General features: G+C 49.2%; 1 protein-coding gene and 1 long non-coding RNA gene across 4 annotated transcripts; one reads left to right on the forward strand and one right to left on the reverse strand.

Annotated features, from left to right (window-relative positions):
• Positions 1-1,208: 1,208 nt before the first annotated feature.
• CCDC77 (coiled-coil domain containing 77) lies at positions 1,209-20,764 on the reverse strand. Of its 3 annotated transcripts, none has more exons than XM_010996422.3 (12): positions 20,697-20,764; positions 18,032-18,087; positions 16,201-16,444; positions 13,645-13,787; positions 10,677-10,773; positions 9,747-9,819; positions 7,890-7,981; positions 6,831-6,979; positions 4,238-4,454; positions 3,041-3,166; positions 2,805-2,957; positions 1,209-2,098 (listed from the first exon to the last, which is right to left on the reverse strand). In XM_010996422.3, the coding sequence occupies exons 2-12, from the start codon at positions 18,067-18,069 to the stop codon at positions 1,952-1,954; spliced, it is 1,479 nt and encodes a 492-aa protein (XP_010994724.2). In that variant the 5' UTR covers positions 18,070-18,087; positions 20,697-20,764; the 3' UTR covers positions 1,209-1,951. The 3 variants fall into 3 exon arrangements, with proteins under 3 accessions (XP_010994724.2, XP_031300217.1, XP_064334977.1); XM_031444357.2 differs by lacking the exon at positions 20,697-20,764 and adding an exon at positions 20,624-20,641; XM_064478907.1 differs by lacking the exon at positions 20,697-20,764 and adding an exon at positions 18,541-18,558.
• LOC135319297 (uncharacterized) lies at positions 14,366-16,538 on the forward strand. Its single transcript, XR_010377770.1, has 2 exons — positions 14,366-15,324; positions 16,297-16,538. It is a non-coding gene; the product is annotated as an uncharacterized LOC135319297 (long non-coding RNA).
• Positions 20,765-22,784: the final 2,020 nt, after the last annotated feature.

Below are 22,784 nucleotides of genomic sequence, written 5' to 3' on the forward strand. Positions count from 1 at the left end.
AGGCTGTCTTCCTAAGAGGAAGCACCATTTTACGTCCCCACCAGCGACGTGGGCGGGCCCCCCTCTCTCGTTCACCGCGGCCATCCCAGGGGGCGTGGAGCGGGGTCTCACTGCTGATTTCCACTTTAGTAACCAACACGGAGCATCTTTTCACGCGCTTGGTGGCCGTCTGTGCCTCTCCTCTGGAGGAAGCCCGCTCAGCCCCCCAGCCGCCTCGCGTGGCCTCTGTGTCCGGGAGCTCGAAGAGCTCTTCACGCGCTCTGGGTGCTAGGTTCTCTCTTCCTTAATCCTCAGTCACCCGGTGGAAGCAGGGATTGGTCTCTGTTTCACAGATAAACAGATACTAGAGCCTGGAGTGTCAGCGAGAGGCATGACTGAATCCACACCTGGCTCCCCAAAGCCCACGCTCTTTCTGCGTTTCTGTGCGGCTTCCTGCTGACAAGAGGGCGGCGACACCCGCGTGTGGTTTCAGTGAAGATGACCGGCGCTGGAATTGAGGCCAGGGTGTCACAAACATTATCAGCTGACTGTGGCAGTCAACGGTGGCAGGCCTCAGAGCCACATATAAAATAAAACAGGCTTACGTGAGATTCTTTCTTACTCTGAAAGCCTGTGATTCGACAAGCCTTTCTGTTTCAACTGCCCCGCATCAAACACAACAGGCGGGGACAGCCGATGCTTTAAGCGTCAGGACCAAAGGAACAGCCTCCCAGTGAGGTACATCCCTCTGAAGCACAGGTCCAGTCTCCTCTAGGAATTTCTGTTTCAGTTTATTAGACACCTGATCTGCTAGCACAGCCTTAAAAAAAAAAGGTAGCATCTCCCACTGGCAGTTCAGTCACCACTTCCCTTAACACAAATACGGAAACTTGGGTTCTTTCCCTTGTCGTGGGCAAATCAGAATGATGCCGTAACAAGCCAAGGCCAACTGAATTCCCAGGGGCTGTCCAGGCAGCTTCACAACTACCTCGCCCCAAGTGCACAGCAAATCGCCTGAAAGAGAGAGAGATGGGAAAACGGGTATGGTTTTAGTGCCATCGTCCTGTACCATCTTTGCTGCCTCCAAACACGAGATGATTTCAAGGGATGCGTTTAGGAAAACTGTCGTCTGTGCACAGCCCTGTGTGGTCCGTGGAACAGGTAAGAAGACCGAGTCATTAACAAAGTGGAAACATGGTTTTAACAAGAAACTACAGAAAACTCAAATAGAATATTTTCAATTACGTACTTTATTTAAAATATACACATTATTTTTAAAAAGACCCTGGTGTTGGTTGCACACCAAACTGCTCACACAGGGACAGAGTCAGTCTCACTCGCTCTTACCAAGCGGCACTGTCACGTCCCAGGTGAACATTCTGCTCAAGAGCACGGTCTCTGGCGCCCTCTGGCGAAACTTCACGAGATTGCGCGTCCAGAAGGGAACTCGGGCCCTGCAGCTCGGGAGAGGCTGGCGGGATAACTGAGTCACAGCCTCCCGGGCTGACAGGCCGTGATTTGCAGCCTCTGCCCAGAAGGAGGGCAACCTCAGTGGGCGTCACTATCTCCTGGGAAAGGGTTCCTCGCACTGACACTCAGCCATGCTCACAGCAAAAATACTTTCTTCCTAAGCTGCTGTTGTCTTCTTATAAAAAAACAGAATTAAAAAAAAAAAACCCTGTCATTATACATGGGAGAGAGAATGTGGGAAAGTCTGTAATTCAGGTTATAATCCAGATCCAAAAAAAAAAAAAAAAAAAAACCCACAGAAAAAGTCAACAGGACAGCAAAAATCATAAAGCCCGGAACGCAGAAAGAGCTCTTCCAGGGGTCCCCGATCCTTCACCCTGTCTCCTCACAACGGACGCCAGCACTCGAGGCAGCTCTGGGCCGACAGCCCCTGGGAGAAGACGAGCTGCCTCCGCCGTGAGGAGGTGGCCCTGCTCCAGGCGGGGCTGCTCCTGAACACCCATCAGCACAGCCTGAGATCCTTCTCCAGACCGAATACTTTGGACTTGAGGTTCCTCAGTTCTCCTTGGATCTTGTGTGCCCGTCGGCTGCTGTCTCGAACCTCACACAGAATGGCAAGATCCTGGTTGGCCCGGGTGTTAAGTGTTGCCTAGACATTTGGGAGAAAAAAAAAGAAAAGGAAGAACTGGTTACGGCACACGCCGGAGGACAGAGCTCAGCTCGCCCTGCAGACCGGGCTGCGCCGCTCCTGCCCACGGGACTTGCGGGCACGGGACAGTCGGTCCTCAGTCTGCGCGGCGAGGAGCAGAGAAAGGACGTCGTCGAGCAGGGCGCAGCAGGAAGGGCTCGAGGCCCCTGCGCGCCCTCCCGACTGTGAAGGAGCCGAGACATCGTGGCCAGTCAGCAGGGAACGACGCGCAAAAGGAAGAGACCAGCATGAGCAGTACTGGTAAACCTGCCCAAGAGAGAAAGCAAGCACCCCTCCGCTCTGCAGGTCCCCACGTGGCCCCGCGGTCGTCCAGCACACGCGGGGGACCGGGCAGGTCTGACGGCAGTCCACATACAGACACGTCTGCCAGGGAGGAAGCCCTTTTTTTAACTCGATTACTCGCCTTCCCCACGTGTAAAACAGACACAGTTCTCTGAATCCACTTCGGGGGGGGGGGCGTGTGTGTGTGAAAGTTTCTGCTTAGACGGAGTTGAGCTTAGATGAAGCCCAGGCTGCCTCAGTCAATGATCTCAGGCTGCTCTGTCCCCTGTCCTGGGCTGTGAAACGAGAGGAGGGCGAGGCGGCCCAGCCCCGGGCCCCTCACGTGGACCTCTGCTCTCCCTTCCGGTGATTTGGGGTCAGTCACCTTATAGAGCATCTGCTCCAGGTCCTTCAGTTTCTGCCGGAGAACCCTGATGTCTGTCTTGAAGCCTTCCACTTCCAAGGCGCGCCGCTTCTCCAAGGCCTCGTAGCGTTTCGTCATGACCTGCAGGCGCCTCCCCATCTTGCTGGTGCGGTCCTGCACACGGGGACAGGAGGGCGCCCGCGGGGTGAGGCGCGCAGCCCCGAGCCCTGCGCTGCCCGTCCGCCGCCCTCTCATACCTTAAAGATCTCTCTCCTCGCTCCCTCCTCCTCGCGGATTCGGGCAAGTTCCTCCTCCAGGGAAACGCACTGCTCTCGGTACATGCCGGACAGCCGCTTCTCCTGCAGCAGCTTATCCTTCAGGGACTGCAGGTCAAAACGGGGAGAGAACCGTTCACACTCTGCTCTGTAGTTCAGGGAACTCAAATCGCACTTAGCTAAAGACAGGAAGGGTTTCTAGAAATACACAGTGAGTCAAGGAACAGCAGCAAGGAACTCGAGAGCACCTGAAACCTGCTTCTAGAGGGTTCTCTCAGCTTTTTTCCCAAAGTGTACATAGTAGAAATTCTTTCAAATAAAACAAGTATTTTTGGCTCTGGGAAGACTCAGATAATGGAGTTCAAAATTATATCAAGTAAGACATTAACATTACAATGTATGTTTTGGGACACATTTCTGAAGTTCTTCTTTGAAAAGAAAAAAACAGGAACAACACTTTACGTGTTCCACTGAGCAGCCGGAACGATCCTGGAAAACCCCAACCAGGTGTCACTTCCTCACACACAATCCTTGAGACATGACGGTGTTTGGAGCGACGCTCTCAGCAGGACCGTGAAGGCCCTGTGAGGTATCTGCTGGCCGCCCTCCGCGCGCCACCTGCCCCGTGCTCCCTCCTCCACGACCACGGTGATGGGGCCGGGGCCGGCCTCCCCTGACCTGCCCTCCGCCTGCGGGGCTCCACCCGCGTCCACGCGGCCAGCTCGGCCCCAGGTCGCGGCGAGCCCCAGACCTGCGCCTCTACAGAAGTGCGCGTCCAGCGACAGCATGCCATCTCCACATAGTTCTTTTGGTTCCTCACTAGCACTTTTTTACAGCCCACCATTCTCTTGGGTATTTGCCCATGTTTCTGTTCCCTCTCACCCGTTAAAATGCAGGTGCCACGGGGGCAGGCCTCGCCCTGCGCGTTTACAACCGCAGCCCCAGAGCCCAGGCTGCACGCAGTAGGGCTGCAGGAAGTATCTGTGGAATCACTCCACCAGTCGACACTGCAATTTCCTAAATCCCCAAATGCTGCCACTGCTTGAAACTCATTTCCCGAGGTTGCTGCTACAACAGCCTCTGCGCTGAGTGGGTCTTACATGACAATCACGGGTTCTTGGAATTCTGAGCTCCTTCAGCTCTTCTAGAAAAATGAACAATTTCTCTGAGGTAAATTACCTTAACATAGTCATCTTGGTTGTGATGACTCTCACAAACAGGCCGAGCTTTGGCCATTCTGTCCTCTTTCTTCTTACACTGCACCTGGTACTGCTTCATCTTTGACACCAGATGATCCTTTTCCAACATCCACGCCTTCTCTTTGTTTTGGTTTTCAAATCTGAGTTGCAAGAAGTCTTTGGTGCTCTCATACAGCAGCTCCTGGGTGTGATGGAGACTGAGAGAGAGAGCGCAAATGTGGCCATGAAGCGGCGTCTACAGCACGTTGACACACTTACTCCAAACAAAGCGAGGACAAAGGTTCTGTAAAGACCGTGCCAGAGGGAACGTGCAGCTCACTGACGGAGCGCGCGCTCAGTGTGCACCAGGTGCTGGGTCCAATCCCCAGCCCCTCCTCTAAGGGCAAAGAAATAAACCCAATTACCTCCCCCACCAACGCCTGTACAAAATATAAACTCTGTAAAATACTATTTGCAGTTTTAAAAACACTTTTAACCTGACCACTGGCGCCCTCACACACTTGGCTGGACAGGGTGTAACGCACCCACAATGCTTCACACGCTGGTCTCGGCAGATACCTTCCTGACCCTTCGTTTCAGGCCCCACCGTTAGCAGGACTACAGACAACTGCACACGGCCTGCGGAAGTCTGGGCTGCTCCAGGCCCTCGGCTCCACGGCGAGGAACTGGTCCTGGTGCTGTGACGGAGGGTCAGCGCAGGTCCTGAAATGTCAGGACAGCTCTGCTTTTGTCCGTGCTGTGCGCCACGTGGAAACTGCTCGGCATCATATCCTGTCCTTTTTTCAAGATCAACTTCCTCTCTGGAGTCACCGTAACAACTTCCGCCCACTTACCAGTCTCTCTGCTCTCTGAAGCTCCCTGCCACCTTAAGCCCGCGCCCGTTACGGCTCAGCACTTGTGGAACTTTATTTATCACTTATTTCTGGCCCGCCACCACCAGGTCACCAAGGACAGCACCAACTACTGGACACACACAAGGGAGTAAGCAGGTTCCCGCTGACCACTAAGATTCAGGAAGAGACAAACGATGCTTCTGTCTTCAACAGAGGACGTCTCTCAGAGTTAGCAACTCGTCGGTTTAACATCGACCGACGCCTAGAAAAATACTGTATCAAATGATCAATCTGCTTGCAAAGGGAGAAATACCGTGAGGCAACCTCTGCAGTTTTCCACTGAACAAACACTGTCAGACGCACTTAGCTCTCTTCCTGAGTAACACGGTACACAGATAAGGGGAAGTGATGACATGGCACCGGCGTGAGAAGAGGAGCTATCACCAGGTGAATATATATGTGTATTTACTCAGGTGTGTGTGTGTGTGTGTGTGTGTGTGTGTGTGTGTGTGTGTGTGTAAATAGGGAGACACCGAGGAGAGACGAATTCCACCAGGGGAACGCCTTCAGAGAAGGTGACAATGCACAGCGAGGTGCCTGCCACACGGCAAGTGTTCTGTGAACGACAGATGCCATCAGTCTGGCTGGAGGATGGGGGACCCACAGCAACAGAGGAGCAGCTGGGACGGGGGAGGGGGTGGAGTCCCTAACAATTCACGCTGATGGCCAAGCACCAGGCTCCACCAGAAGACACGGGGAGGGCGGAGGAGCGGGAAGACCGGTGACAGCAGCAGTCAGTTGAGGGCACCAATCTGAACAAGGTCACAGCCCGACCCAGCAGGGTCAGAACTGGAGGGCAGAGGACGCCCGGGAGAGGTTTCCCGGGCTCACACCCGACAGGCCTGGGGTCAGGGAAGAAGGGAGCAGGGAGCCGGGCATCATTCTGAGGCTTCCAGCCAGGGAGACGAGGCGGCTGTGTGCGCATTAAACTAAAGGGGGAAAGAATGAAGTCACAGGTTTGAGATGGGGGCGGTGCCTATTGGGAAAGCCTGGTTTCAGCCACGGTAAACCTGGGGTGTTCAAACACACTCAACCACAGATGTCCTTGCAGCACAGCTCTGGCCCCTGGGAGCAGAGAGCAGGCTGAGCAGGGTGAGCGAGGCAGAAGGCCCGAGAGACACGGGCGTTGCAGGAACTGGGGGAGACGGACCCCAAAGCGGGGGCAGTTGCAGGCGCCCACGTGCAGAAGGACACTAGTTACAGTGGGGACCGGGGAGAGCTAGGCGGTCACAGAAATTGAGAAGTCAGCGATGACCCTGGACTGGGCCCACCTAGAAGCGCGGGGGACGGAAGCAGCCTGCAGAGAGGCGGGGAAGGCAGCAGGAATGGGAGTGCAGACCGTCTGCACCATTCTGCGCGGCTGCGTGGAGTCAAACAGAAGGAAGGCGCGGTCACGCTGAGGCGGACACGGCCGCGGTGGAGAAGAGGACGCTTCTTAACACCAAGAGCGGGCTGGGGCGCTCTGATGGGTGAAAGGGGGAGGGCGGGACAGCCGGCGTGGGGCTGCCGCTGCACAGAGGCAGGGGGTCTGAGCAAGACACCTTCTGCAGCCCCGGGACCTGCGCTGCCAAGGACAGGAAAGCCAACTTAAGGGGCTTTCCCCCGTCCTCCAGCCAGACTGATGGCATCCGTCTGGAAAGTATTTCAAACGCGTCAGGTACCGTTTTCGTGAACACTCACTTTTTGGTAAGCTCTTTGATTTTGTCCCGATTTCTCTGCTGATGCACCTGAATCTCCTCGATGCGGATCCGTCTGTCTTCCATGAGCCCTGCCACCTGTTCCCGGGAGAGCCTGGTCTGCTCCTCCAGCTGGGCCTGCAGTGCTTCCACCTGGAGGGCAGGAGGGCGCGGTGTCCACTCCTGCCTGCGCCCACTCAGCTCTCACCTCTAAGCGAGCCTCTCCAGGAAAATTTAAAAACAAAACCAAACCCCACAAACAAAAAAACAAATAGAAGGAAAATCTCAACTGTACCCTCTTCAGTGTCCTGTGAGTGGGGTGAGGCTGCGTGAGACCAGACTGTCCACACTCAGCAAAGCACCTACACCCCGTGGGAATGCGAGAAAACCCAGCTCCCCTGGCCCCAGGGGTCTCACCTTCCCACCAGCTCCCCTTCTGGTTTTAGGATGGTCTCCCTTTTAACACTGCCTAGTTACACAAAGAATACAGCTATTTTTTTTCCATTTAAAAAGTAGAGCAAATTGAGTATGATGTAATTTCCCTCTCTGAGTCTGGCTGTCATGACCCTCAATGGAGATACTGGCCAAAGGCAGAAACTGTCATTTAAATCAACAGAACACCCCCCATAAGGACAGGAACTGAGTAACCAGGTGAAAAGTCATGGCTGCAAGTGACACCCAATCACCAGGGGGTCAGAGGGCGATGGGCTACTTTCCTAGACTTCAGAACACACGCACCAAACGAACGGACGTGTCCCCAGAGGTCAATCCATTGGGACCGACAACTGCGACTCTGGGCGTCCCTGGGCCAACGGCACAGGGAGTCCAGACTGGTGGCTCTGCTGGGGGGCTCGGCGTGCAAGCTGCACGACCTAAAGGCTAAGAGCGGCACCCAGGGTGAGGCCGGATGAGGGCGTGAAGTACCAGCCCCGGGAGGTGGGGCGCAGCCCGGCTCTCCAGCCACGCGGTGCCGCGCCGAGGCACCAGGGGGCGGGGCTGGGCAGCACCCGCCAACGAGGGCTCGTCACCCGAAGCCCGGGGGACAGAGCGGCTCGGCCCTGACCTGCAGGATGAGGGACGAGACGTCTCTCTGCTGCTGCTCTGCGCTCTCCTCCTTCTCTCTCGTTGCTGGTTTTCTTCTCCTTCCTTTAGAATCTAAAACAGAAGAGTTAATGGAGACCTTTACTCAGCTTTGCTTTCTGCTGTTCAAGCACCAACACGACCTCTGCAGAGGAGTCTGGTTTCCTTTACCTGCAGGAGAATGAAAGGAAGAAAGAGGACGACGCGCAGTAACTACAGCGCTTAACTGTTATAGCAGGGCTCTCTCACGGGGCCCTGCCGGGACATCACCCTGACGACAACGTGCATCATTCTGAAGAATAAGCTCCTACATTTCCCTGTGCAGTTGTGACTATTTTCTTTTAAAATCTTATTTAATCAGAAAGGGTAAGGAATATTGCACAGGAATTATAACACAATAAAGTTGTTTTTTTAAAAAAAGGGAAAGGAATAAAAAACTAAATCTAAACGTTCTAGTTATGATATATAACCCAGTTTTCAAAAAGTAAGATTATTTTAAAAATAAGCAACCAGAAACTGACACATTGTAAACTGACTATACTCCAATAAATATATATATAAAACAAAAAACATAGAAATAAGCAACATTAAAATTTCACCGAAGATATTTTAATTCTTTGACTAAGCAGCTCATGCTAAGAAAGTAAATCTTTTTTTGCTTTCCTTTTTTTAATTGAAATATACTTGATTTATGATATTACTAGTTTCAGACATACAACGTACTGATTCAATGTTTTTACAGATTATACTCCCTTTATAGTTATTATAAAGTATTGGCTATAATCCCTGTGCTGTACAATAGATCCTTGTAGCTCACTGATTTTACACAGTAGTTTGTACGTCTTAATCCCCTCCCCCACCCTCCCCTTCTTGCTCGTAATCACCAGTTTGTTCTCTGTCTGTCTCTTTTTGCTCTATGTTCACTAGCTTGTTCTATTTTTCAGATTCCACATATAAGTGATATCACATAGCATTTGTCTTTCTCTGATACTTCACTAAGCATGATGCCCTCTAAGTCCACCCACATGTTGTAAATGGCAAAATTTCTCTTTTTATGGCTGAGTAGTACTCCACTGCATGTACATACCACGTCTTGTTTATCCAGTCATCTGTTGATGGACATTTAGATTACTTCCTTATCTGGGCTATTGTACATATAACACTGCCATGAACATTGGGGTGCATGTGCCTTTTCGAATTAGTATTTTCACTTTCTTTGTAAGAGAGTAATCTTAAAAGTTCTCATCACAAGAGAAAAAAACTTGCAACTACATGTGTGGTGGTGGATGTTAACTAGACTTACTGTGGTGATCATTTTGCAATACACACAAATATCAAATTATTATGTTGTACACTGGAACTGATACAATGGTATATGTTAATTATATATCAATTTAAAAAAAAGAGGGGGAGAGGGTAACAGCTCAGTGGTAGAGCACACGCTTAGCATGCATGAGGTCCTGGGTTCTATTACTTCTCCTGCCCCCGCCAAAGAAAGAAAAGGAAAGAAAATAGAGATTTCCATTAAAAAAGAGAAGGAAAAGGAGACTGAGACTTAGAGAGGCTAATTAATAGTCTGTGATTCCAGAAGTTGTCCGAATCTGTTTGATGACTTATCACCGTACACGTTAATTACATACCTTTTATTTTATTCATTAAAGCATAATGGAAAGATTTTTAAAAAAACAAAAAAAAAAAGGCAGCTCAGTAAGATCTCAGACCACCAGAGGCACCACTGTGAACATTTATTATCACTGTACAATAGGAAGAAATGTCTAATTGTTTGCACTGTGGTTTTGAATTCTGCATCAGTGAGAATCTCTAATGATGCGGTTGGTACCTGGTCTGGGAACTGAAGGCTCATTCTGCTCACAGACTTCCACAGCCTGGAGGGCCGTCTGGAGGACGCTGACCTGAAGGAGTGAAAACAAGGACAGAAGCAGCCCTCAGACAGATGTAACAGTGCACTTCTCAGCCTTAGTTCTGCAGATCAAACACTTTGTAAGTTAAACTGGTCGAAACTGATATAATCAGGATGTCATGCACATGAGACACTAAAGTGGACAAAGCAGCCAACTGGATAAAATGCAGTGTCCTGAATGTAAACTGGATAAAACCGGTGCTGGCGATAGAAATGAAAAAGGGTTCTCTGGCAATGCATGCTTAAAAAAAAAGTCTTTCATAAGGGCCTCAGGAAAGTAAGAGACACAGACAGGCATGCACATATGGATATGCATAAAGACAGTCACTAAAGCGCTGCTTTGAGAAGTGGAAGAATGAAAACCACAAATGCACATGTGAACGTTGCTGCGTGAGTGGAAAAAGAGCTTTATCTCTGGGAGTAGAATTATGGGACACTGCCACGTAGATTCCTGAAATTTATGTGTGTGTTTTAAATGAAGACCACACATTACTTCTGTAATCAGTACAAACAAAGATTAAAAAAGAAAGTATTGAAACTTGTTCCCACACTCAGCCTGCTCCTGCTGCTCTCTCTAAACTCATCCAAAACATCTCCTCCTCTGTGCTTTCGGTTTCCAAGTGGAGAAATGGGGTAAACAGGGCTACTTCCCAAGGTTTTTGAAGAAAAAGAATAAAATCACAAAGCTCTTCACAATTACAGAAAACACTCTGGAAACTTAGATACACATGAGCCCACAGTAGCTAATTCTCCTACCAGCTTCTTTAGCAAGCCCCGAAATTGTCCTGATGTGGACCCCAGCCCATCTTTCGCAAAAAAGCTTCCGAAGCCCCACCGGAGATTACTTACTTTGTTGGGAGGCTCCTTATGAAAATAGGTCACTTCTCCCGTGTCTGTTCCCACAAGAGCCAGGAGACTCTGGATCTTCTTCTTGTCCTCGAGCTCCCTGCCGTCCTCAGAGGACAAGTACACATTGCGTCCGGAGTAAGTAAATCTTCATTTAAAGGATCTCCCTTCTGACTTACTTATTTTTAAAGCAATGGTAACCTTATGTTAAAGTTATTAAAAGCAGGATTTATCTAGACCTTAGCTCTAATTTTTCAAACATCAGGTATTCATTTTCAGGACTTGACAGGAAAGTGGGCAGGAAGCCACTTCATAGCTGGCTCCCCATCTGTTGGCAGCACTGATGAAACTCTCTCCAGAGCTGCCCTCAGGCGAAGGGGACCGCCTTGCCCAGCTGCATGTCCAAGGGGCAGCCTGCACCCAGGGCCTGGCTACCAAGGGGACACAAAAGCCAGTCTTCTTGCCTCAACTCAGGGAACTCTGAGGGGCCACCCCAGCTTCAGGGCACCAGGGGGTATTGACTGAGAACTGCTGTAACTGAATCCAAGCTCAGCTTCTGCCCAATCAGACTTTCCTCGTTCCTGTGGAGGTGGTTTACTCCCAAAGTGCGCCTCAGTGGGTCTCCTGCCAGCAAATCCCCATCACAGTCTGCTTTCCAGGAAACCTAGCCTAAGACAGTTGATACCAGAAATGGACCAAAAAGAATAAAATAAAATACTCAGGAATTAACTTAACAAAGGGAGGGAAAGATCTGTATCCTGAAAACTGTTGAAAGAAATTAAGGAAAACATAAATGGGAAGACATCCTGTGTCTATACATTAGAAGACATAATATTACATTACTTACAGCAATCTATAGATACAGTGCAATTCCTATAAAAATCCCAACAACATTTTTTACAGAAATAGAAAAATCCACCCTAAAATTCATATGGAAACTCAAGGAACTCCAAACAGTCAAAAAATCTTGAAAAAGAACGAAGTTGGAGGACTCACACTTCTTGATTCTAAAATTTACAAAGCTACAGGAATCAAAACAGTGTGGCACTGGCACAATGGCAGACAAACAGGCCAACCGAGTACAGCAGCGCACCCAGGACTCAGTCCTACACAGACGGTCAAATGACTTACAACTTTTCCTTTTTTTTTGGAGTGGGGTGTAATTAGGTTTGTTTGTTTATTTTTAATGGAGGTACTGGGGATTGAACACAGGACCTCATGCATGCTAAGCACGTGCTCCACCACTTGAGATACACCCTCCCCCCAACTTTTGACTTTCCATAGGGAAAAGACAGTCTTCAACAACCGATCCTGGCAAAACTGGATATCCACATGCAAAAGAATGAAGTTGGACCCTTACCTAACACCATATACAAAAATTAACTCAAAATGGGTCAAAGGCCTATGTAAGAGCTGAAACTATAAAACTCTCAGAAGAAAACATAGTGATATTGGATTTGGCAATGATTTCTTGGACATGACACCAAAAGCAGAAGCAACAAAAGGAAAAATACACAAACTGGACCGTATGAAAATTAAAAACTTCTGTGCATCGAAGAACATTATCAAAAGAGTAAAATGCCAACCTCAGGACTGGAGAAAACGTCTGCAAACCCGTTGCCTGGTAAGAGACTCACACCCAGAATACAGAGACTCCTAAAACTGAACAACAGCAGAAAACCTGATGCAAAAATGGGAGAAGGACTGAGACATTCCTGTAAGGAAACCATACAAATGACCAACAAGCACCGGACAAACTCAACAGCACTCAGCGCCAGCAACGCGAAGCAAAGGAACGAGCTACTACCCACACCCGTCCAGACGGCTGTGGTTCAAAAAGAGAGTGCGAGGGCTGGTGTGCTTACGGAGAAACCAGAACCCTGCACGCTGCTGGTGGGAATGCAAAACGGCGCAGCCACTGTGGAAAACAGTTCCTCAGAAAAATTAAACACAGAATTAGCATTTGATCCAGCAGCTCCCCTTCTGGGTACATGCACAGAAGACCTGAAAGCAGGAACCCGGATAGGATTTGTACACCCATATTCACAGTGGTGTTACTCACAACAGCTTGAAGGTCAAAACAATGCAAACGTTCACAAACAGACAAATGAATACACAAAATGTGGTATGTATGTACAACAGAATATTATTTGGCCTTAAAAAGGAATACAATTCTCATACATATGTTGTATAACATGAATGGACCTTGGAAACATTACTAAGTGAAATACATCAGACACAAAAGGACAAATACTGTATGATTCCACTTATACGAGGCCTAGAATAGTCAAATTCATAGAGACAGAAAATAGAGGGTGGTTACTAGGGGCTGAGGGGAGGGAGTTAGTACTTAACGGGGCCAGACTCTGTACGGGATGACGAGAAGGTTCTGGATGTGGACGGTGGTGCAGCTGCAGTAACATGGCTGTACTTAAAGATGCTCAACTATACACTTAAAAATGATTCGAATGGTCAGTTTTAGGTTAAGTATCTTTTACCACAAAAAGAAGACGTGCACTGGGGTGGATGCCATGAGCACTGCTCAGTTGCCACCTTCAGGACCACGCTGCCCAGCCCCCAGGAGCTGAGTCCTTCTCCAGGCACTGAAGGGGGCTGCCTCCCCCAAGCTTACTCCCCCTCCCTGGTGGCAGCCTGCCTCCAACGACTGATCACTGGGGGCACAGAAGTCCGACACCCTGCCTTGACAGACAGTCCCGGCCTGGCGCTCCCTGTGGGGTTTGCTAAAGCCTGTTACTTCGGTGGGCTCTGCATCACAGCTCGAACTCTCCCTCAACCCAACTCTGCTCTTACTGTTCCTCCTAAGAGCCTTTCCACTAACCCCCGTGCAGGCAAACCTCCATCTCAGAGCTGGCTTCCTGGGACTACAACCTAAGGAGGACCACAGAGAAACGTACCCCATTTAGTGTGACTCGGGAATAAAGGCCAGCGTTTGCCTTCTCCCACTCGGTACCTGATTCTCAGTCGGTCGTTCTCCGAGTAGAGGCGTAAGACGTGCTCCCGTTCCTGGAAGAGGCAGACCTGCATGTCACTCAGAGCCTTCTGCAGCTCAGCGATCTCTTCCTCCCTCTGCTGCAAATCCCATTCCAGTTTATGCTGGAAGAAAAGAAAGGATGCTGGGCTTCACAGGAGTGTCTCTTATTAGACGCGGCAGTCAGCTCACGTAGAAAAAGAACAAAATGGATGGCTTCGGCAACACTGGATCCAAATGACAACACCAGGCTGCCTAGAGAAGCGTTTCAAGCCACAGGTGAGCGTGACATTTGCATGTGACACCAGCACCCTCTCATCTTTGACAGCCAACAGAACCCAGGATGCCACACGATCTACCTGTTCCAGTCACGCTTTCTTTAACGCTTTCTATGTAATAAGCATTGTCATGAAATTCTGGAAAACAAAGATGAAGAGGTATGACTCCTGCCTACACAGCTGAGGAATTGTGTGGGGAGACAGACACGCCATCAATTGAAGTGAAATAATTCTTTAATGGAGGAGCACGCGCGGTAAAAAGGCAGAGAGGAAAAGTGGGGCAGGAGGAAAGCGCTCGGAGCCTGTGTGGGAAGCCAGAGTCCAGTACCAGGAGGAGCCCAGCACCAGGAGGAGCGAGCCTCAGGAAGCTGGCCTCAAAAGGAAGGCTGCTAGGGATGTCTGCAAGCATTCCAGCCCCCGCGGAGGAAGAGTGAGCAGCGGGCAGAGGTGGGACTGGAGGCTGGGACGCGTGGCAGCTCAGGTGAGACATAACTGGGGTGTGAGGACTGTCAGCAAAGTGATGGAGAGCTTGGGATGGACTGAGCGGCATTGAGGAAGCAGAACTGACAGGTCCCACAACACGACAGAATGCAGGCGCTCAGCAGAACTGCAGGCCACGCCTTTTACCCACCAAGACCGGAAGAAAGAAACGGCTGGAAGGCGAGGAGGGGGGGGCAGTGGTCTGTGCGTGCGCACGGTTGCGGCAGAAAAGGGGGATCAGTTCAGACAGACACATGAGCCTGGAGCTCAGGGAAAGTGAGTCAGTGTCAGGTTCCTGGATGCATCGCCCCCAGGGAGCAGCACCGCCGCACAGACATAACGCGATCATTCCGGTGGAGGCTGGGAGAACACTGACTTAAGACTGAGGAAGGAGAGCTGTGAACGGAGGCTGAGATGAGCGGGTCAGAGGTGAGACAGACGCTAGGAAAGAAAAATGACGCCGAAATCAAGACAGGAGGAGAGTCTTCGGAAAGGAGATGCCAACGCACACCGCGAGGGGCACAGAGAGAAGAGGGACGTTTGGCACCAGGTCCTGGAGCCACGGGAGGGGCAGCTCCGACAGAGACTCAAGGAGCCGCTGAGCAGGTGATAAAGTCAAGCTGTCCCGGAAGGATGGCTGAGAAGGAATGGCCTCCACCAGAGAGGGCAGCCGGGGCCGAGCGGGAAGGGCCTTCCTCTTTTGTACGTACGCAGGAAAGATCAGAGTATGTCCACATACTGAGGAGAAAAAGCCAACGTCGAACAAGAGGCAAAAGCGGAAGACTGAGGCGAGAGGACACAGCAGCGTTTCTCAGGAGGGAAGGGCGGGGCGGAGAAAGTGCTGGCGCAGGTCGGCCTGACTGTCCCCGGAGCAGTCAGGAGGCGGAGCTGGATACAGACGCAGGTAACCGTGTGGATGGAGGGCAGGAAGCCAGTGCTTCCTCCGTGAACCAGGAAGTAAGGCTGCCGGATGGCAGAGAGGGGGGCCTGCAGGCTGGAGGGGCAGTGAAGGAGGGCACGGGGTGGAGGCCTGGGGAGCAGGACAGGGAACCCAGGACAGTGGTAAGAAAACTGCTGTGTAGCGACTGAGGACACGGATGACTTGTTCACCATGAATTTACTCTGCAATCACCTGTGACCTTTCTAGGACAGCTAGGTGGGTTAGCCTGTGCGCCCCAGGAGAGATCTGGCAACAGCTGGGGGCAATCCTGACCATTACAGCTTATGGGTGGAGGTGCGGGTGGGAGCGTGCAGGGGGAATCCAGTGGGCAGGCACCAAGAATGCTGCTGCTGACCCTCCAGTGCCCAGGACGGCCCTCGCGTCTGTGATGCTCCAGGAGACGGGGATGGAGGACGGGGCTCAGCCACAGGGAGGGCCCCAGCAGTACAGGTGGGGCAGAAGGAGCCAGGGGTCACATGTGGGAAGGACAGCGATGACTGAAGTACAGCTGAGAGGGTTTGGGTAAGACAGGACACTGTGGCCGGAGGCTGACACACAGGAATCAGAACACTGAAAAGTCCAGGAGCTGTGGATGTGACACTGGAGTGAAGTCAAACATGATGGGGAGAAAGAACCAGAAGGGTAAGAGAGACCAAGGTGCAGAACCAAGGTTTTAGACAGGGGCAGTTTGGGGCATCGCAATCCAATGAGGCCCCCACAAGGTGGCGACGAGGCCGGGGCAGAAGGGATCAGAAGAGAATGTTGTCACAGTGTCCTTGACACCAGCTGGCACCTGCAGGCTCGCCCAGAGGCCTTGAGGGCAGCATGGGTCCTGCTCACCTGCCCTTCACAGGCCTCTCTGCACTGTTCCAGCTTCTTCAGCAGGTCCTCATTCTCCGCCTCACACTCAGACATCTTCTTTTGATAATATTCCAGAAGCTCCTGGGAAGGGCAGAGGACGGCCAGACGATCTTGGACAGAAGGCAAGGGAGTAGATTGCACTGAATCAGAGAAGGACACGCCCTTCCACCTGGTGGAACCACTGAAGCCACTGGCAGCCTCATGTTTGGAGGCAGCAGACAGCCTGCGTGAGATTAGAAAGGACATGTTCGTTAAACTGTCTGAACGTTTATGAGACCTTATAACTTCTTAAATAAAAAAAGGTTTATGTTCTTAAAGTGCTTATAATTCATGTGCTCACAAACCTTGGAAGTTTAATGTTACAGATTTGTGAATAATCTCGTGAACTGCTTTCCAGGCATTAAAGGGTTAAAGCTGGATTCAAGTTAGAGTAAAAAAGTTCGTTAAAAAACAAAAAACACGATGACAGGGATATGTACTAAGAACGGATAGTGACGGTTAGAAAGTCTGATACTGTGAGGCACGCAGCAGCAGGAACACGCACATGCCGCCGCCCCCGCAGTGTACCTGGTGAGATCACAGAGCGTAAACTGGCAGCATCAGTGAAACTGCGATTTCTCTCGTCTGCACACACATACCAGGTGATACACTCATAGTGACACTGTGACAACGCAAACGGTAAACCTTCCAAATGTCCATTTGACAGGAAAATGCATAGACTGTGGTATATGCAGATCATGGAGTATTCGTCAAAGCTATAGAAACTATGAATCAGGGACACGTGTATGAATATGAATGAATCACCCAAACAATATTAAATGGAAAAACGTATGTAGGTGAATATACGGAAAACATTACCATTTATTTAAAACTAGAACTTGCAAAATAAAAGTTTATTTTTAGGGACAGTTAAATAAGTGGCAAAATTATTAAGGAAGGGAATGATAAATCCAACACTCGGGTAGAAAACAGCCTGGTTATAACCACACAAGCCACCGGATCCTAGTCTCCAGCATCAGAGACCTGAATCACACAGACCAAGACTAGCCAAGATCAAAGGCAAACCAAAGGTTGGAACAGAGAGGTTGTTGGTTTGCTTTTAGCAAACAAGAGGCTTAAGCTGAAACAATGAAAGTTAGACAACAAGTGACACAGAAGTGGAGAAAGCCTCACGTGAGAACCCGTCTGGTCTGGCTAACTGCCCGTAATTTACAGCATAACAGCACAGGAGGAGACACTTCCCACCAGAAGCGCGGAGCTGCAGCTAACGCGGGTCGCGGGCAGCACTTCCCATAAGTGAGCGTGTACAGAAAAGGTACTAAAATTTACTTTCAGCCAGCAGGAGGAAGGGAAGTGTCTTCTCAGTCATTTAAAGCTTATGACAGGAATACTACCGTACTTTGCTTCAAGTGTTGAAAACGGGTTGCCTTATAGCAACTGTGGGAAACAGGTTAAGACGAACAAAAGAACTATTCCTGTTATTCGGCAGACAGGCGTGGCCTGAGGGCCAGGGTGAGGTGTCAGGAGAGCTGTGTCTGTGCGCTGGCTGTCTGCTCTGGAATCCAGGACCCACCGGCACTGGCCCAGGCCCACTCGAACTGTCTGGATCTCTGGTATTAACATGCACTATGGCCCAGTGTTTAATCTAAATTCCACATAATAAGAACAGAGAAATGAGGTCTAATACAGTCCAAATCCAGAGTTTGGAAGTGTGCTTCCCAAACCCTTCTAGCTCCTAAGCCAGCGTGTACCCAGGTGACAAAGTCTGGGTTCTCTACATCAACAACACAAAAAGAAGCAAATTCCTTACTTTCTGCAGACAGGAGACCGCGTAGGGGTGAAGTTCATGCTGTCCTTTCAAAACACCTGTCAAAAGACACAAAAATTGAGAGCGAGGGGTCAGGAACAGAAAAAACCCTACAGGACATACAGACTGGTTCCCCCCCAACATCATCAGAAAGTGGCGTTTCAGAAAACAGTATTCTTTCAAGTAGTTGCAAGCCCTGAAATTCTACCAAGGCATTCTTCCTTATTATTTTCAAAGAAAATCAGAATGGCATTTAGTATTTGGATGGATAAGCACAGTCTTACTATGAAGGTGTCTGCCACAAATTTACATGCAGAACAAATCTGCAGTCTTTTTGTTGAAATTACAGGAGAGGGAGATACAGAAAAGTTTCTAATAAGCAAGTGAATTAAGTGGAAATTAGGGTAGAGGCTCCATTATGCTACATTTAAGATAAAATACAAAGCCATTGATATTATGTTTATCTGGTGTGCTGTGACTATTGTTTTATTTTGGGGAAAGAAAAAAATTACTTAAAAGCTTTAAAAGGTTCATTCACAATCTCCTCTCCAATTGATAACATAGGCCAATCTTGTCACAGAAATCTTCAGGATAAAGTTCACCGTCTGGGAAGGAATAAATACCTCATTACGTGAAGGAAAGAGGGAAGGGCGGGACAGAGAAGAGGAGAGGGGAGAGGAGGAGGGGATGGGAAAAGGCAGAAGCTTTGTTTTAATTAGCTTTGGGCAGAGCTTCCTCATCAAGCTCACTGTCAGTCCATTCTGATCGTGAGCTAGTTGAGGTGACATAATATTCCGTTCTTGTGTTTCTCTACCCAGTAAATGTCTGCTCACACCAATCTGTAACATATATTCTATCATTACTCCCGTTTTCTAGTAAGTAACTGAGGTTTAGAGGTTCAGTAAAACTTGCCTGAGGCTGAGCACATGTCCACATATATAAGCACTCAATAAATTAAAATATTATTGCTGTTTTTACTGAAAATTTTACTCTCTGGGTTCAAAAGCTTCTGTCTTCAACTCTCCCTACTACTTCCTCTACCCATTTCTTTGGGAACATCCTTACTGCTTTTATGATTACCTCTATCACCTAAACCACCACCTGGCAAAGAGTAGCTAACTACTACTTGTTTAATGAATAAACGGCATCTCTTTCAATCCGTTGACTTGAATTTTCAATTATATAATGGACATTTTCACCTATTGTCCCATTGGAGCTTGAAATGTTTAACTTAAAACAAAAAAATCTCAGGCTGAAGCAGCTCACTTCTGGGTCATGAACCCAGAGATGTGGTCAAAATTGAGCAGTAAAACTCTTTATTATAAAAAGCAATCATTCAAATCATGTATTTTTTTAGTACCTCAAAGCTAACACTTCCTAAACCAAATTCATCACCTTTATCATCCAAACATGCTCCTTCTGACGTTTCAATTTCAGTTACTAATTCAGCATCTTTCAAGCAACCTGGACTTGAAAATTTAAATTCATCGCTCCATTACTCCTCCTCTTGACCCTCTCATCTAACCGTATGAAAATCCTGCACATTCTGACAAGGACCTGTTAATTCAGGAAACCCACATCTCAAGCACCCTACTCCAATGCCTTAACTGTTCTCCCCGGACCACCTTCTCAGAAGTCATAAAATTCGTCAGTCTAACGCACTAAATCAAACTCAGCCTAGATAGACATCATGGCTTTTCACTTAAGGACCAGACCTCTCTCTCCTGCCTTATTTCCTCTACTCCTTGAATGCACACGAGGTTTCCAGATAACTTTGTTTCCATGCGTTTTTTTCAGGAGGGCCCCTCCTGCTGGAACATAGTTCCCTCCACTCATAATTTTTTAAATTTATTTATTTTTTGGAGAGGGAGGGGAGGAGGTAATCAGGTTTGTTTGTTTATTTACTTATTGGTGGTGCTGGGGATTGAACCCAGGACCTTGTGATTGCTAGGCGTGCGCTCTACCACTGAGCAATACCATCCCCTCAACTCATAATTTCACTACATGACAATTTAAATACCACCTTCCTTTCTTCCCTGAGTCTCTCCATTAGGAATGCTCTAACTGCATAGGAACCGTATTTATAATTCTCTGAAAGCTGACACAGTAGAGTTCGTTGTGGCCACCACCTCTCCCGCGAGGGTGTGTGTTCTCCGCAGATAAGTACATCCTTGTATCTCCCCAAAATGCGATGCCCTAGTTTACAGACGTCCTGTTGGATTTCAGCTACCTTCCATCCCTCCATCTCTGTGACACTCTTGTTTAGGCACATATATGTTCATAGCTGGTCTGCTTTCAATTCACATCCGTTCAGAACTTCGACATTATTTCCTTTTCCCCACCACTCTGCGAAGTGCTTTTATCATCCCTCAACTATACCGACGAGGAAGCTGATGCTGAGACCGGCGCGGGGTGAGGGAATCTGGGACCCACCTCCAGAACGCCCACCTGCCGCACCCCTTTCTCCATCTGGCCCCGACGTGATTCCGGGGTTCAGCCCCCCAGCGCCCCGAAAGCCCTCCCGCAGACGCTAGCTGTCCGCCCCCGGCCCCCACGAGCCTCCCGCCCCTCTCCCGCGCACTCTCCCGTACTCACTTCCCCCGCACCCGCCCTCTCTTCCCGAAGCCCCTTCCCCGACCCTCAGCCGGAAACCCGGAACTCCACTCACGCCGCACGGAGCCGCGGACGCCGAGAGCCCAACCGAAAAACAAGTCAAATCCCGGGCGTCGCGGCGCCACGGAGCGTGCACGAACCCACCCAATCGCCGACAGGCTTACACGGCCCTCTGGATTGCGCGCCAATAGGAAAGCAATTCACACAGAGGCCCGCCCCCTCCCCGCCCTCCCTCGCGCGCCTTGCCCCGGAGGGGTCGCCGGGAAATGTAGTTTTACTTCTGCGCTCGGCTTCCTGGGTGGAGGAGGATGTGGCGGGGCTGCAACCCAGCGCATCCCAGCACAGGTGCTGTGATGTTTCTGGTCAGATGCGCTAGTGCTGGCGCAGTTTAGATTTTCTCAGCTATTTGGTTTTCATGAAAAGTGACTGCAGAATAGTCACAGGATTTTTATGAGTTATGATGTGCAAACTTTTCTCAAGGAAGTGAAGAGTCTAAGAAGACAGTTTCTCCTTCCATGACCTGGTGGCCTGGAGCCAAGACAGGACTTGTGGATCAGTTTCTACAGAGGATAATGTATGTAAATGCTATTTTTATCAGATAGCAGACACTACTTTTCCTGAGAGGTGTGAGAAACTGTGTTTAATCATATAAGTTAGTTCAAAACCCAGTAGCGATTTCATTTTCGCAGAAGACAGAGGTGTTGGGGTGGGAAAGGCACTTTAGTTTCAGCGCTGCAGCTACTGAGACAGGCTGGGACGCGGGACCTGGGACGCTTTGCTGCAGCGTTTGCACCTGGACAAACATTTCCTGGAGCAACAGAATACAAAGAAACTATAAGAGACTAAAAATAACTGCACACATTAGCAGTCGAGGCAAATCATGAACAGTAAGATACAAAAAGGCCAAAACCCAACCGCCACTTCTGAGGTGCCAGGAGCAAAAGCAGGGTACCAGGCATGATCTCTGCACATGGCACCACCAAGGGGGGTGTGGGCAGACCCCCTAAGGTATCCCTGGGCCTGACCCCCGGATCCTCCCCTACCCTTGCTCCATTTAAGGGACCAGCTCAGCTCACGCCCTGTATTCCCCATCCTCTCCACCCCAGCCTGAGCAGCAAGGGAACCTGTTACTTGTTTTGCTCTCTGGTGCTGCAGCACACGTGTCCCAATATACCCTTGCCTGAATTCCTCATCAGGCCTCTTACCGATTTCTGTTGATTAAAAAGTCCAAGGACCCTGGTTGGTAACACTACCACATGGAAAAGCTGGGACTCTTCACTGATCTAAGACCTAAGGACGTTTGAAAGGAACTTGCCATCTCCTAAACCTGCTTTTTTCCCTCTTGTGATTTTCCTTTGTTCGTGTCATCAAGATTTCCCCAGACTCCTTGCCTCAGTATTTTTGTCTCTCTTTTGGCCCCTGCTTTTTTTTTTTTTTTAGCCAAATCATGGTGATCTTATCTTAATACTGGTTCTCAAATTTCTATCTTCCTATTTATTTCCCCTCCAGGTCTCATTCCCTTTAACTTGGACTACTTCAGTAGGTTTCTAACTGGCATTTTTGCATCAAGTTTTTTTCCATCCCCAATCCATTCTATAAAAGGCGATTATTTTTTTAAAGCACACTTCTGGACATGTCCTACTCCTGCTCATAATTTGTGGTGACTCCCCACGGAGTAGACAATGAAGTCCGCATAGTAACGTGGCGTTCAAACACTGCCACAATCTGACCCCACTTATCTCTATTATAATAAATAACCAGTTATTTCCTGAATGTAACATGCACTTTCCAGCTCTGCTCACACTCATTGCTTTGTCTGCATTCACCTTTCCCTGAATCTCCACTCATAAAATTCCTACAAGGCCAACGCAAATACCATCTCCTTAATTGGAAGTAATTCCTTTTCTTGATATTTATGCCACAAGTTGTCATTGTTTTACAGCATAGCTTCTATTCAAATGTCATCCATCTTTTTTTTTTAATTGAAGTATAGCTGACTTACAATGTTTTGTTAGTTTCTGGTGTACAGCATAATGATTCAGCCATACATGTGTGTATATATATACACACGCTCTTTTTCATACTCTTTTCCATTAGAGGTTATTAAAGATATTGAATATAATTTCCTGTGCTATACAGTAGG

Source organism: Camelus dromedarius, chromosome 25 (genome assembly GCF_036321535.1).
Source record: "Camelus dromedarius isolate mCamDro1 chromosome 25, mCamDro1.pat, whole genome shotgun sequence".
In the NCBI taxonomy this organism is placed as follows: domain Eukaryota; kingdom Metazoa; phylum Chordata; class Mammalia; order Artiodactyla; family Camelidae; genus Camelus; species Camelus dromedarius.